Source organism: Rhipicephalus sanguineus, chromosome 6, assembly GCF_013339695.2.
Source record: "Rhipicephalus sanguineus isolate Rsan-2018 chromosome 6, BIME_Rsan_1.4, whole genome shotgun sequence".
Lineage (NCBI taxonomy): Eukaryota > Metazoa > Arthropoda > Arachnida > Ixodida > Ixodidae > Rhipicephalus > Rhipicephalus sanguineus.
The window spans coordinates 36,399,086-36,415,529 of NC_051181.1; the positions used below are offsets into that span (position 1 = coordinate 36,399,086).

Sequence of the window (16,444 nt, forward strand, 5' to 3'; positions counted from 1 at the left end):
GTTAGCCTTTTATCAGACGAAGCGAAGTTCTCGATTTCTAGCATCGCTGCAACGATATCGCCGCTGAGCGGAAGTCGTTTGCTTCGTGCTTCCCTAATCCAAATGAGCAGCGCTTGCTCTAACTCCGAGTGGGCGCTGGTGCGCATTCTCTTGCGAGGCATTTTGAACTGATCATATTTAAATGCTTCCAGTATTGAGCACTTGTTCTTGAGGAAATTTGAAAGGGTATTAGGCTTGATGCGGTATTTCCGTGCAATATCTTGCTTGGCGCTACCTCCTTCTTCAACTTCTTTCAAAATTTTGACTTTCATCGCCAAGTCAAGCATCCGGTAAGGCCTGCGAGTTGCCATTGTTGCGACTGCACCTGAAATGCACGTGGAGCTTTGTTGCACGTGGAAACACAAAGCCTGCTCAAACAGTGAGGCCCGCAGTCCTGGAGTGTGCTGACTGCAAATGCTGATTGCTCAACTATCTTGCCGCTTCGTGATCTGCGTCGTTGTAGCCAGCTGCGATACCAACTGCGCCATTAAAGGGACTGACAACTGGTCACAACGTGCGATTAGATCCTCGTAAAAATGAAAAGACAGTGAAATATAGTGTCAGGTTCCAGCATCCTTTCCGCGTTGTCAGTAGGATTTATATATTTAAATCGTGTTTAAACGTAACAAAAACCGGTATGTCATGCAGCCTAGCGGAAGAACCTTGAAGCTGGATTATGGAGTCGATCAATTTTTGGTGTACGTAGTCACATAGTCTCATGTTGTCATGCGCGCCATAATTAGTCCTGAAAATTAGACTATGTATATCATTATCTATCCCCGCTCTATTTTGTGCTGCTTACGAGATAAAAGGAGTTGCACAGTGAGTAGCGGCGCTTGCCTTCGCGGTAACCAGTGGACATGTCGAGCCACGGCGTATGCGCGCGGGTGCACGCATGCGCAGCAAACTACCGCGCTCAAACACGAACCGCTCTCGTGCTCAGTGTTTGCAGCATGAGTTGTCACTTGTGTTTACGACTTCATATGCGCCGCAGATTGAAAAATTCTGATTACAAATGTTTCACGGCGTTTTACACGTTACCGTTCTGCAGTTAGGACACTCTCACTGGTAAGCTTTCTGTTGCGCTAAAGAAAATTGGCACCATAAAAATTGGTTGTTGGTCCCTTTAAGCTGACGCTTCATGAGCTGCGGCGCTGTGGTCAGCTGCGATGCCCGTGCAGCTTGTGTACCGCACAAGCATCGTTGTTTTGCACTTCAAAAATAGCAAATTTATCAAACATTACGATCACCTCAGGGCATTCAATTGAAAAATAAATTCTAATTAACCGACATTTCAGACTTCTAGCTTCCAATTACCTAGTAATTCTTTCTCTTGAATTGCCTTCAATACTGACGGGACCCCCACTCCACTTATAATTAACTGACAGTTCCAATTAAGCTACTTCAAATTATCGGGAGTCGACTGTACGTGGAATTTTTTTTCATGCGCCGATGTCTCCATTTTTAAGGACGATAGTCTTTCATGGAATACCTGAATGCAGAAATTTTGGTCTGTCTGTCTATAACACGATTCAGCCATCTGGCCAAAGTTTAAGCACTTGCTGAACGCCCAGCCATCTTGAACTGGTAGCTGCGTTCATACTTGTGAACATTGTGGATGAAAAAGCAAATATTACGCATATCTGAGGTGCAACATCAATACGTAAGTATTAGGTGGTGTTTTCCTTTACTAGAAAATACATGCAAATTCTAAAGACCCTAGCGTTTCTTAGGCTACGCTGAGAATGTGACGCTATGCACGAAAATGCCCTCTGCCGACGATATGGTGCTGCCACCTGGCAGTGGCCCTGGTTTCTGCACAAGCTCGTGTTTCCCAACGCCACTGCCAGATGGCATCCATATCTCATGCAGCGCCTCCTCTATTTTATCAATGCCAACCAGATGCGGCCGATTCAACATAGAGGAGAACAGCATCACGGGTGGCCGTGGATGAGACCAGAACTCATGTAGTACGGCCGGCAGAAGACTATCGTCCTTCGACGACATTTTTTTTTTTAATTTTCTTTTCAGAGCGCCGTGCCGGCTTTCGCTTGCACATCCAAGCGCATGCGCGGTGCGGCTGGTTTTCTGTTTTCTCCTTCGGGTGGTTATTGCATCTCACGCCCGCAAAGCTGATGGCTGTCTGGTTTCTGATCTCTCAACGGGTGACTGCTTGTCATTCTCTTGTTTATTGCTCCCCGGGGCGCAATTATACATCTGTTTTCGTGCGGTGCTAAATTACAGAAACAATCCCACCATGGTTGTGTTTCCTGTTTGGGGACTCGGAAAAACTAACTCCGTCTCGTTGGTGATAAGACAAAGGATTATTGTAGCTTTTTCACTCGTTTTGCTTTCTGGACAGGCGCACAACCATACAGTTTTCTTCTGTGCGCTCACTCATGCAGTTCGCTTACGCTATGGAAGTGTGCGCTGGTTGCTCTGCTGCTAGTGAGTTGAGTGGCTATTCTTCCAATGTGGACTATTCCCCAAGTGCCGAATCAGAATCTGATTCATTGGATGTCAGTTTGTCAGAGGAGGATTTACTGACGAGTTCAGACTCCAGTGACGATGAAGGAGTGACATCTCTGCTATCACATGCTGAAAAGCTTTTAGCATCAGAGCAGGAACATTTTTTACCTGAAAAGTACTCTGGTGTGTTTATTTTTGTATGTGTGTGAGCTATGTTTAACACAACGCATAATCTTTATTGAGAAAAAAATCGTATGTTTTTTTTTTTTAGGATTTTGCTTGATGTTTCTCATGATTAAACCAGGTGTATGTTGACGGGGTCCGCTCTATGCACGGCTGGTGCAGAAGCCTAGCTCCGGTCCCAGCCGCAAATAGTCGTACCGTGCACGGGTCAACGTCCCCTTCCCGTAGCGTGAGTCATCGCAGCTACGACGGGTTCAGGCGAATAAGGCAACAGGCTACCACAACAAACAACACTTTATTGCTACGCTAGCAATAACGCGTAAATGTCGCGTAGAGAGATAGTCCGCTCTCGTAGAAAACAAAGGGTAACGCTTACACCTTCGGTCGATGATCGGCTGGCGGGTCTCAGGGCGGTGAGGTGTTACCTCACAGGTCAGCAGGGCACGAGAGACCCTCTGCCTGCCTGCTTGGTTGTTTTATTCACCTCCCGTGTCCCTCCCCACCGCGAGGGTTGTTTCCCTCGCAGGGCGAGTTCCCTTTCCCGCGAGCCGGGATGCGAGGATTGGCGCGAGGAACAGCGGGAAAGAAGGGGTTGTCCGGAAAGGGCGACAGTGCTCCTCTCCTAGTGGTCCCTTGCCTCCCGCCGTCAGTTCGCGATCGCGCCAGCCTTAAGGAAAGGGAATGGGCGCGCGTGCTCTCCCACAATGTAACAACAAAAATAATTTTTTTGTCACTTTACGGTCACTCGAAAAAAATTTTAGACAATTTGTTTCTTAAATAGAATCGCCATAAGAATTTAATTCAGCAATAAAAAAAATACACATTTTTGGTGTGCATTTCGTGAAAGAATTCGACCCTCAAAGGCTTCAAGGGATACTGAACAAAAATTGGAAAAACTTAAGAAAACATCAAAACTCTACTCGGAAGACGCGAATGTTCCGATAAACAGAGTTTATTTCACATATTTTTGAACAGTTGGCTGTATTTTTGGTGGACTGTCGGTGCGTGGTGGCTGCACGAGCCGTGATGTCACATGTTCCTGTCCTCCTCTTTCCTTTCTCCACTTCTCCTTTCATCCCACTCCCTGCCTTTAAAAGCCCTAAGGCTTAACCCCTGCCGGGAACATTGTTCGCTGCCAGCGCTGTTCGTAGTGGTTCTTGGAGCCATAGTGGAAGCTGAGCGGCTTGAGAGACAAAGGCGTCGGCTGGTATTGTTGGCATGCTCGTTTCAGGTGTATGTAACGTCGCCTCCTCTAGTTCACAGTTTGTGAAACACTCATTAAATTCACTATTTTTCTCTAGTTTCTGCCTGAAATGAAGGTTGTTTCAATTGATTTCAGGAGCCAATCTTTCAATTTGGCTCAAAATCTTGGCAGCAAAAATTTGTTCAGTATTCCTTTGAACGTCGGGTCCATTTCAAAATCTGTGGCTGCAGCCATTCCCGCTTCTTTCTTCTAGTTGTTAGATTTGTGTGTATTTATTGTGTGTGTTGGCTTATGCTACATTTCTTTATTCCTTCTTTTTTGATCTTAGATGAGCCTCTCAAAACTTTTAAATGCTCTAAAGGTATAATGAGTGAACGAGTGGTGTACCCCCTCGCTGGTGTATTTGCAGAGGAATCGCTGTCGGTGTTACTCAGGCAGTCTGCACACAGCGTGGGAGAACGTTATCGAGTACTCGATGCACGAGACAAGATCATCCGGCTGCGTAAGTATGCGCTTCTTGCATTTTTCACATACATTCTTGGCGGTTGGCATATCTTGCCTCAAGTCACACAAGCTGGCCCTTCACGCGTTGGTTTTGTTGCATTGCGTTTATGCTTGAATGTAACGTGAAGAGTGAATTTCCTGTCACACTTAAAAGAAAATAAGGCTGCAAAATGTAACACAGGATATATAAAAAACAAAAAACTGCCTTTATTCGAGGAATCTCAACATTTAAACTGAGCTCATTCATCATTGTTGACAGAGGAGGAGCTTTTCATAGGTGCTATTCTTGGGTGACAACTTGCCGAGATAACTTGATAAAATGTCACACGTCAGTGTGCAAGACACGTACGCCACAGTATTTCTGGCACTGGGCCGAGCCTGGTACCGCGACACTCTGCTAAGAGTTCTGCCGGCTGTTTACAATCAGAAGTTCAGTGTTGAAAAGTCAGATATGGTGTGACAACTACTTGGTGTAATTCTGTCACCAGCATTCATAACCACACATACAGAAAACGTCATAGTGGTACGTTATAAGTTATACCTTAAACCAAAGTTATACCTTTGCCTAGTGAGTTATACCTCGGTCACACTGGCAAATTTAGTGGCATTTTGAGTGAGTGCACTTTCGTCCCCAGAATGCCACCTTGGCGGTGCGCTGCTACATGGGAAAGGGAAGTGTACTTTGGATATGATGGTAATGGCGATAGGTACTTAACTAGCCTAACAGGTATTTGTTATTTAAGACAATGGTTCTTAAGTAGTAATGTGTTATAGCTATAAGCAGCCATTCAAATAAACTTTAAGTGCAAACACTGCCAATGCGATCATTGCACGGTGTGTGCTGGGCATGTCTCTGGTGGCCGTGGCTGTAAACTGCTCGAAAGCGAGAATAGCAAAGTATTTTTTAGTGGTATAGTATGTTTTAATGCTTAATAATATTCCTAGTAATGAAAACGATAGTTTAAAAAATACTAAGAACTTTGTGACCCACTGCTACCGAGGCTGGGCACTGTTGCAGCGTAGTGAGTTTGGCAAATGCACTCACTGGCAAGTGCGCTTTGCCATGAGTGTCACTAAACGTTCCTGTGTGACAGCGTTCAAAGGACACTAACAGTGAAGTGCACTCCCTCAGAGTGCACTAAAGTTGCCCCGGGTGACAGGGGTATTAGGAGGGTAAGCTGTTCCAGCCACTTGTAGATCGCCTTTTGATTTAGGACGAATTGGGGCAATTGCCACTTGTTCTGAACTTTGCAGAGTTTCCACGCAGGTTGAGCAGCCTAATGACAAAAACTGTGTTTGCAACATAGCCAGTGAGATAGTCCAAGATGCTCTCTTTTGAAGACTACTGACGGCACTGAACTGAAGCCTCCTCCACTGTTTCTGTTGGTTCCAAGAAGTTTTTGCCCACAAGAATAGCCAAACAGGTGGCCCGCTGATGTGCTGAACATAGAAGCTTCACAGATTGCAAAAGATGTACTAGATGCCTTGTATTATTTTGCAGCTTTAACATGACAACCACCACTAGGATTCATCAAAAGTCAGCTTGGCTTTTCAAAATCACGAGCTGCAGAATCTTTTAGCTGTTGATGGGGCATGCATTGCACAGTTCTCTGCCACATATGCAATGCCCACGCAACTCGATGTGACTAGTAATTAGGAGACTTGCACATCAGTTGATGCAACTTCTGTGACGTATAGACTTTTTTGACGTACTAAAAACATTATTCCATGAATACTATATCGTTGCTCGTGACAGGAAGTAGTACGGGCGGTACAGCGGTGCCATTGCGCCCGAGTAACCGTCTTGATCAACCTTTGGTTCATGTTGAATTAACGAACAATCGCCAGCATGTTGACCCTGCAGTAATGATAATGCAGGAATGGAGAAGCAGAGTGATCTGGCCACTGCACGTGCCACCAGGGGCACCTGTCCCGACATGTGCCCCGAGAAGGAACGCTACTCTCGCACCGACAAGAAGTGCCTCAGCTCTTTCGAGATGCTGGTAAGTGCCCACAGCACAGCACAAACCTGGCTATGTTTCCACAATATATTACAGTAAATCTTGCGCTGAGCACCGCCTGGAGGCAGTCGCTGTCCATGCTGTACTCTTAGTTGAGCTGCTCACTTTCTGCTTTTCTTTCATACCCTCTAGTTAGTTTACTAAAACCTAGTTCCAAAACATCGTTTATTAACTCCCTTAGCCATACAGCTTGCCTTAGTTTGCATTCTGCTGCAGCAAAATTATGTTGTTTTTTTTTGTCTAGGGCTGATGCATATGTGACTTTCTGTAGACTGCATAGCAGTTAATGTGTAATGAACTACTGTCGAAACCTGCAATATCGAAATTCTCACCACAGTGAAATATTTTCTGGTCCCTGGCGAATGCTCATAGAATTCAATGCATCTCGCATCTGTCGACAACGAAATGTTGCTAAAACGCAATCCTGCAACAAAGAAAATTGAACAGACATCTCCCCACACATTACCTGCTCAAGCAAAGTCAGGTACTCCCAAATGCACTCCAATGTCTGTGCTTCACTACTAAACTACGTAAAGTGTCACCACATTGCGCTTGCGTACACTCCACTACCTTTGTTTATGAAATTGGCCCGTTGCTGGAAGCAGTCGTACTTACCGTGTGCTGTCATTGCCACTCTGTTGCTTGTTTAGACTGCTTTTTTTATAAACAGTGGCACTACCATTCACGCTAGTGGCACAGTGGCTTGCTCCTTGCCATCCTCGGGCTGCCGTGGATGGGCGGCTTTGCTTGCGCAGGTGAAGTTTCTCGTGCCGTTCGAAGAATGGGCTCAGGGCCCATTTTAGCTATGCTCTGCGCCAGCTGCATAGTGGTGGAGGAGTAGTCGATGCCATGGCTGAGACGGTGAGCCGCATCGTTTGTTCAGTTCTGTGCACAGTCCCGTGTTCGCTCCATGGTGTCTTGCTGTATCACATGATTGCCACACTGGTGAAGTTTTCCATGCACTTTGGACACCTCACGCATGTCGATGTTGTACGGCACTGGGTGCAGGCGCGGCATTGTGGTGAGCTTTCTACTATCGTGGTTGGAGCAACACGTGACTATGCAATTACTGTATTTACTCGATTCTACCGCGCCCTCGATTGTAACATGCACCCATTTTCCGCGACCAAAAAAAAAAAAAAGTAATACATCGATTGTAACGCGCACCCAGTTTTCGTGAGAGAAAAGAACAAAAAAAGTCCGTAGGAGTCAAACTTCGCACATACAGAAGAACAAGTATTTGGGTTTTAAAGAACTAAAGTTTCAAAAAAGTAAAACATAGTCAAAAAGTGGGCCTTGCCGCTAAAATTGTCACCACTACGGCGGCGATATGAGTCGCATAATGGATCAGTCCTCGTCGCTGTCAGACAACTCCTTGTCGCTGTCAACGCTCTTCGATTTCGAAAAAACCGGCCCTGCTTTGGTCGACTGAAACATTTTCGTGAAGCTTTGCTGTAAAAAATCTTCTGCTTCTTTGCGCCAGTATCTCACGCATGTTTCAGGAACTCCGAACGACTGCGATGCGGCCCGATTTCCGTCCGTCTCTGCACATGTAATAACTATTCTTTTAAATGCGGCATCGTGGTGCACTCGTCGAGTATCTGGAGTCGGCACTTCGATGCCGTTGATGCGAACGCAGAACGGGATGACAATCTCCTCAGCACACGAGAAATGGCCAAGGCGCATAGGAGGCGGCCATTTTGAAATGCCAATGGCAATATGATAACAGAGTTTTTTTATTGCGATAGCAATTATATGGACAGTCTCGGCTGGATTTTGCCGTCGCCGTCGCCGTCATGCACCGTATATGTATAAGTATGTATATATCTATAAAGTCCCCACAGAAAAATAACTCAGAAAAATGCTTCCGAAGCGCGGAATCGAACCAGGGACCTCTTGTTCCGCAGCGAGCGGCGCTATCCACTACGCCACGAAACGCCGATCCTCCACGTAGCTAACGGCGAGCGTTATATACACACCATTTAGCGCTGGACGGACTCAGAGACAGCAGGCGATAATAAGCGTTTCTTCAATACCAGCGAGGTGGCGCTAGGAGCCCCACGGGCGCATTTAAAAGTCGTCGGCGAGCTCGCTCGCTTCTTCTTATATTTGCGCATGGGAGAAGCTTGCCCTTCCGCCGTCTGCTCGCGCGGTTTTCTCGTGGCGAGGGGTAGAGGAATGTTTCACCCTTTCACCGTGATGTACGCGCTCATGTTACGGCGCGTACGAATGTCACTCGAGCTCAGGGACGCCGCTAAACGAACAAACAGAAGATGAGCGCGAACTATCAAGTGTCACAGGTCGACACTTGAAGCACGCTAGTTTCCTTCGCTGCTTCGGCAGCCTTCGCTGCTTCGGCCGCCTGTTGCAAGGCGGCCGCCTTCGGCCGCCTTGCAACAGAAGCGCTGTTCAAACTGAGAGTATCCATTGGCGAGCCTCACTTCGTATAGCATTAGTTCCTTGCTATCGCATTCATTGCTTCGCCCTTGCGGCGAAACTGTGACTTTTTTTTTTCGGTACTCGATTCTAACATGCATGCGATTTTTGGACTCGTTTTACCGGAAAAAAGGCGCGCGTTGGATTCGAGTAAATACGGTACGCTTTGTGTATCGTGTGGTGTGTCGTGCGACATGGGCTGCCACATGTCTGGCCATGAGTTGACCGACGAGGCCATAATACTCAGTGTGCACATAACTGTCGATGCCATAGAACAGGGCAGAAGCCACAGGGAGAAAGTGACCAACCCACCGGATGTTTTTTAATACAGTTCGGGCATTCCTCAGAATGCGTGATGATGGTGTCGCAATGGACTACACACTGCTTTGCAAAGTAAGAGCTCTGCGTTCGCTACATGGCAATGGTCAACAATGCTATTTATTGAATCTTGGGATTAAAATTTCGCTTTGCTGACTGTTTTCCTATTGGTACTGCATTATTTCACAATAACGAAATTCTCGCTATAATGCAATTTTTTGGTTTCCTTTCCGATTTCGTTATTGTGGGATTCAACTATACATGTGCGATTTTCTAGCTCTTCGTGTTTTTCGTGACTCTTCTAGCTGACCCAGAGCAACTGGGTCAGCTAGAAGAGTCATTCGTAGTTTGCTCAACACTTTCCAAGTACCACTTGCCCACAGAGTCTCTGAGTGGATTACCGTATATTGCCGATTATAAGTCGACCCCCCAACTTGCAGTCCCTTCTAGGGGAAAAGAAAGTTGACTCCGAACACAGCCTCATGCTGTGGCCATAGGTCACCAATAAGTTTTTCAGAAGAGGGAGTGATGCAAAGAAACATTTATTTGCCCGTGAAACATTGCTTACGACTCGTCGTCGCTTGAGAGAAGGACGCAGTCACGGTCATTGCCATCGTGTGAGCCACTGCTGCTGCTCGCCGTCAGAATGGGGGCCAGTGGCACTGAGGTGCTGCACGTGGAAAACACCGCGCGGACCATGTCGGTTGGCAGTCCATACCAGCATCGTTGAACTCGGTTTGCGGGATGCACATATCCTTCGCGACAGTACATGCTTTTGCTTCAATATCATCGTAGCAAACACTCAGGCTCTTGCTTCTCTGGTCGTGAACCCAATCTCGAACCACCTCCTCAACGGCAGGGTATCGTCCAGACTTCGGTCCGCGAAACGGCGTGTAGCAGCACACGCGAAGATCTTGGTCCTTGGTTTTCTCCATTCCCTCGTGCACTTTTCCGACACATCAAACTTGTGCCCTGCTTCAACGTTGCTTTCCGACTCTGCATAGAGGATCGCTTGCTGCTTGAAAGCAGCGCTGTACTGTTGCCGGCGTAGCGGTGGCATCTTGGCGTCCGTTTGGCAGCGTCGCAAATCGCACACACCACTGCTCGCAAGCGAAGCGAAATGCAGAGATGGCGAACAGGCGTGAGTGCAAAAAGATGCGAAGATGCTTGTGGGCGCGTGTGACTGGTCATGTGGTTTAGTTCCCCGCGATGTGTTGCCAGCCCGCACGCGGCGCTGCCAGCTTTTCTGTGGAACGCCGATGGTTTGTCAACGAATCGTTTCTGTTGTATGAAAACAAAACTGCAGGGCGCATCGCAAGATAAATTCCTCTTTATTCATAGAGCATCGTTCGCCCTCTATATATTTGAAATGCTGCTTTCGAGACTGTCTTTCCCAAGCAGTTCGCATTAATGCCGTGTGGCGGTGATTTTTAAACGCGCTCCGTAGTTTCGCCTCGCGTGGTTTCGCTATAGTTTTGCGATCGTCGTGGCAGATCGCAAAAATGTCCGGCTTCGGAAGCGGCGCGCGTGCATTGGGAGATAGCTGTTGCCGCGACTCCGCTGCCTCTGCGGCTGATGTTATCGATGCGTTGAATAGCAGGAAATCCGAGGCCGACGACCTTTCGTCGGACCCCACAGATAAGTCGACTTTATGATTCTGCGTATAGGTCGACTCCGATTTTAGGTCGACCCCCGAACTTTGGAAGGTCATTTTATGAAAAAAAAACGTCGACTTTTAATCGGTAATATACAGTAAAACCTCGTTAATTCGAAGGCCTCGGGACCGAGAAAAATATCCCAATTAAGCGGGATTCCCAATTATCCGAAACAACGCGAAATCAAAGAAATCAGCCAGAAAACGTGATGTACGGAAGTCACACCTTTATTGTGGCAAGTCAGCCTACTTGGAGAAAAATTCCTCCATGCGTGACTGACGCGTTCGGTAGTTCCCAGCACTGAAAGTCATATTTTCCAGCCTGTCAATGAGGCACAGCATCTCAGCCTCGCCGCCGTTGCACTCGACGAAGCTGCGCACAACACTCAAGGCATCGATGACATCCGCCAAAGGGGGTGCTCGGGAGGGCTCGTCATCGCTGTCAACATTAGAGGCCGAATCGGTCGATCTCGCAGCTATCTCGCTGTCGATGTCGGCGTAACACGTCTGCACTGTGCACTCGACATTTGCGTACTCGGAGAATCCGATTGGAGTGCACTCCTCGTCCGCGTGCAAAGCCTCATATCGAGCGCAGAGAGTCTCCCCTTCTTCATCAAACGGGCAAGTGACAGCGGTGACAGCAAACTCAGCGGAGGTTGCCTCTTCTTTCACAAAACCAGCGTGCTCAAAACGCCGTCGAATAACGGTGGCCTCCACCTGCCTCCATGCGTGAACAATGAGGCAAATACCACCGAGGAGGTCAGTGTTATACTCCTTTCCGTTGTCATAGCAAAGGAACATTCGCTTCAACAGATTGTAGCGATATATTTTCCTGGTATGGTGTATGACGCCCTGGTCCATCGGCTGCGATAGCGACGTCGTGTTCGGGGGTAGAAAGACCAGCCTGATTGCCTGCAGCTTCTGAATGTCGCCGTGAGCTGGGCAATTATCGACGACGAACAAAACGCTGCGCCCTGCGGCCGCAAACTTGCGGTCAAGGTGCCGCACGTATTCTTCAAAGAGTGCAGCCGTCATCCAAGCTTTCTTGTTGTTTTTATAGATCAGGTCATCCTTGGATGGCAGTCGTGCATTTTTGAAACAACGAGGCTTTTCTGTCTTCCCAATAACAAGCAGTGGCAGCTTGTGCTCACCGCACATGCTTGCACCAAACAAAACAGTGATTCTATCTTTGTTCTGTTTCCGCCCCTTAATGTCTGCCTCCTTCAAAGCGAACGTCTTCGTAGGCAACATTTTGTAGAACAGAGCAGCTTCATCAAGGTTGTAAACATCTGCTGCTTCGTACTTGGCGAGTAGTGGAGCCAAGGTGTGCTGCTTCCAGCCGTCGACAACAGACTGATCCGCGCTGCCACACTCGCCACAAACAGTCACGAATGTCAGGTTGTTGCGCTCCTTAAATCGGCAAAACCATCCATTGCTGCATTTAAACTCAGAATGTCCAAGTTGCAGCGCCAGCTGGTTGGCCTTCTCACGCAATATGGTCCCATTCACAGGAAGGTGTGCTGCGTTGGCTTTCTGCAGCCAGTCGATCAGAGCTGCTTCGACGTCGGCGTACGTAGGCAGGCGTACTCGTGTACGCTTTGACGAGTGCGTCTTGCTGTAAGCATCGAGAATTTTCTCCTTATTCTTGATGATGTTGCACAGCGTTGACAGAGGCACGTGGTGCTTTTCGGCGAGAGCCGTTTTCGACGCCGTCGACTTGCTGGCCTCTTCAATTAAGCACACCTTTTCGTGCAGGGACAAGCTCTTGTACTTCGGCATCTTCCTTCCAAGCACACCTCAATCAACTAATTCACAGGGAAGACACTCAAGCGGAGACAGGAGACAAATGGAGCAGTCGCACCGAATCGCACAATGCTCGCCAGCCGACATCCAAATGGCACAAAGACTCCACAAAACATTCACTTCGCTAGAGTGGCTAACATCGTTGTTGAGATGATGATGATCATGATCGCAACCGCACGCATCGCCGCCTGGCAATTGCTAAAACATGGCGTCTACGACGTATTTCCGGTAAAAAAAAAAAACATGGCCTTCGAGATCCGTACATAAAAAAAAAAAAAAAATGCATGTTTTAGTTACACCCTCCGAGATTCGCAACACCCTTTGCATATCTTGGAAGTCGCGGCCAAGTGTGCCAATTAACCGGGAAGTCGCAGACTGGCCGCACCAATTATCCGGTTAAATTTACATGTAAAAATTTGGGACCGCGCAAATAATACAAATTATCCGGGATTCCCAATTAACCGAGTACAAATTACCGAGGTTTTACTGTACGGTATTCCTCTTAAGCTGTGCTCATGGAACGTGGTTACGTGATGAGTGGAAAGTTTGATGTGCACAGTACGGCACGTAGCAGATTGTAGCTGGAAGTGACACGATGCATGTATTAACACCCATCCAACATTGGTTCTCCAAATGCTTGTCACGCAGCCTGGCAGTGACGGGGTGATGGACCACACCCGGATGGTCAAGGAGTACAGCCGCTCCTCTGCCGACCAAGAGGAGCCTCTGGCCCACGAACTGCGGCCACCGCACGTGCTGCGACACACCATGGACTACCTGCTGGTGCACCTGATGGATTCAGCACAACCAGTGGGCGAGTGGTACGACTTCATCTGGAACCGGACGCGTGCTATCCGCAAGGTGAGAGACGCCCGGTCGTTGGTGGCTTCTTGTCTGAGCTGGGCTTCCTCCGTGCAGGACATCACGCAGCAGCACCTGTGTGACCAAGTGTGTGTCGCCCTGGTGGAGCAGTGTGCACGCTTCCACATCCACTGTGCTGCGGCCCTATGCGAGCAGGACATGTCGACCTTCGACCCCAAGATCAACAACGAGAACCTGGTCAAGTGCCTGCAGACTCTCAAGCACTTCTACTACGACCTCTCGCTGCGGGGATTGCACTGTCCAAATGAGCCGGAGTTCAGGGCATATGACGTGCTCTTGCACCTCAACGAGGGAGACACCATTAGGTGAGGCACTTCATCTTGGAATGTCCACAAGTGCAGTTTCATCCCTTAATAACCATGTCTGACATACAGTATAGAACGTTTATACATAAGTTGCCAGAGTCATGAATATTTGCACTATATAAGCAATACCATGCTATAACTTAAACAACCTTTTTCAAAGGCTGCACATGTGCAATACATGTTGGGTGAGCTGCTGTGCGTTTCTGAGGGTTCAGGCATGCAACTGAGGTGCTTGCATCCATTTGAACTTACAAATGTTGAAAGGTTAACTTCTGAGGACATGCATAGCTGACAAAATGAACACACACACAAAAAAAAAAGCTAAAGAAAGAAAGTGTTGTCGCCAAAAGTCACTGATTAACTTTTCAGGCCTCCTATATCATCCTCACTTCTTCATGGAGCCACACTACACACAAACTATGTCAAAGGGTGACTGTAATTCCTCGTACTGTATGTATCTTTCTTATATTTACGAGATGCATTGGTTGGAGACGTTGGTCTGGCCATTCTATCATTCTTGATTGAAACTGCCGCTGAGCAGTCCTTGTCTTGGGGTACTTCTCCTTTGTCGGCCACTGTACCGTAGAACTTGTGAATGCAGCCGACATTGCGTGCTAAGCAGCTTCCTCTTGTGGCTTCCTGCAGTGAAAACCAAGAGTGGGCATTGGGGGGCAATGTCAATGCAGGCAGGTGCAGAAGCTGCCTGCCCGGGTGCGCTGGTCGGCTGAAGTGAAGCGTGCAGTGGCGGCCTTTGCCGCACTCAACAGCAACAACTATGTGCGCTTCTTTCGGGTGGCTGCCCAAGCACCCTACTTGGCCGCCTGCCTGTTGCACCGATACTTTGGACAGGTGCGCCTGCGCGCCCTCCAGACCTTCTTCAAAGCTTTCTGCCAGCCCAATCACAGTGAGGAGGTGAGTGAATTGCATTGCAAAGCGAATGTCTTTTGCGTGTTAGACTGGAGTGCACATTATCGTGCAGTGTATATTTGCACCAGTCTCCAGGTGTCAGCCCTCTCCTTTCTTACTCTATTTGTAATATTTGTGGTCTTCTGTTTCTATGCTCCACTTCAGATTAGCTCGTTTTCTTTTTGATGACACCTCATTGTCTACCGTATTAACTCAAACCTAACATGTCCTCTAATCTTAACACTAGAGCTGTGCGAATAGCAAAATTTTGGGTGCGAAGCGAATTCGAATATTGAAGTCTGAGTGCGAATCGAATCGAATATTTTTCGAATATTTCTCGAATACTTCGAAGCAAAATTGCAGAAAAAAAGTTAGAGAGGATTACTAAGCATATTCTTATGAGATAGCAACATGAAAGTGTTTCTTTTCGCTAGGTTGATGAAGCACTGGCAGGGTGGTGTTTCATAGTTGTCTTATTAAGAATGAGGCAATGTAGAGGCTGAATTGTATTTATGTACATGATTTGGTGCAACCAAAGTGTTGCCGACAACACTTTACACGTGATAGGCAAAGATGCCATTTCCTCAGCCTCTCCTCCTCTTTCAACTTCTGTGGAGGCCCAGCTGATGCGGCGGACAAGGGTGTGCTCCCTTCAAGTCCGGAGTTCCAAATCTGCCTTGTAGACGTCGATATATAAGAACATCTGAAATTTTGGATGCTAAAGAGCTTCAGCTTCGAATTTTTCGGACTTCCTGCCCAAATTTCAGGTCCAAAACAGCATTAATTGAGCCCCCACCTCTGTCACATCTTTCATCTCCATGTTGGAAGCAGCGTTTTCTTGAGTTAGTACATTTGCGACCGTAGCGGAGCTTGAAAGGCAGCTTTGCCGCAATACGGGGGTATGATGAGGTGAAGCATACTGAAAATCTAGGGACAACTTTCAATTTGACGTTGACCGTGTCTTGGCTAAGTTCAACCGTAACAGAGCTTGAAAGGCAGCTTTGCCGCAATGCCGGGGTGTGATGAGGTGAAGTATATCGAAAATCTAGTGACCACTTCCAATCGGATGTTGACTGTCTCTTGGCAAAGTTCGACCGTAACGGAGCTTGAAAGGCAGCTTTGCCGCAATACCGGGGTGTGATGAGGGGAAGCATATTGAAAATCTAGGGACCACTTCCAATCGGACGTTGTCTCTTGGCAAAGTTCGACCGTAACGGAGCTTGAAAGGCAGCTTTGCCGCAATACGAGAGTGTAATGAGGTGAAGCATATTGAAAATTTGAAGGGGTCACTTTCGATTAGACGTTGACTGTATTTGTTTTTGGGAAGTTCGAATAGTTTGAATAGTAAAATTCCAGTGCGAATCGGATCGAATAGCAAACAATATTAGAAAAATATTCGAAATTTCGAATATTCGCACACCCCTACTTAACACACAACCAATTTTCGTGGGTTCAAAATAAAAATTCACCTTAATGTATTGTTACCAGACTTAAAAAAAAAAAAAACTATGACATGTAGCTATGCTGGCAATCAAAAAAGAAAAGAAGAGAGAAGCACAATTCGCCTTTATCGAATGGGAAGCTAATTATCCTGGCAGTTTCATTTCCTTCTGCGATCCAGTTTTGCTAACTTTAAGAACACATACCTGCCAAGTCTCCTGGATTACGCGGGAGAACCCCGGATTTCGAACGTTTCTCCTGGTTGTACGGGTCATAGGAA

General features: G+C 47.3%; 1 protein-coding gene across 3 annotated transcripts in view; it reads left to right on the plus strand.

Annotated features, from left to right (window-relative positions):
* LOC119395696 (germinal-center associated nuclear protein) overlaps positions 1-16,444 on the plus strand; it is a 182,411-nt gene that overhangs the window by 23,879 nt on the left and 142,088 nt on the right. For all 3 annotated transcript variants that reach the window (XM_049416750.1, XM_037662704.1, XM_037662705.2), the window contains exons 6-10: positions 4,305-4,397; positions 6,278-6,402; positions 13,280-13,492; positions 13,550-13,818; positions 14,505-14,730. In XM_049416750.1, the coding sequence (XP_049272707.1) occupies positions 4,305-4,397; positions 6,278-6,402; positions 13,280-13,492; positions 13,550-13,818; positions 14,505-14,730 (926 nt within the window). The remainder of the gene's footprint in view (positions 1-4,304; positions 4,398-6,277; positions 6,403-13,279; positions 13,493-13,549; positions 13,819-14,504; positions 14,731-16,444) is intronic.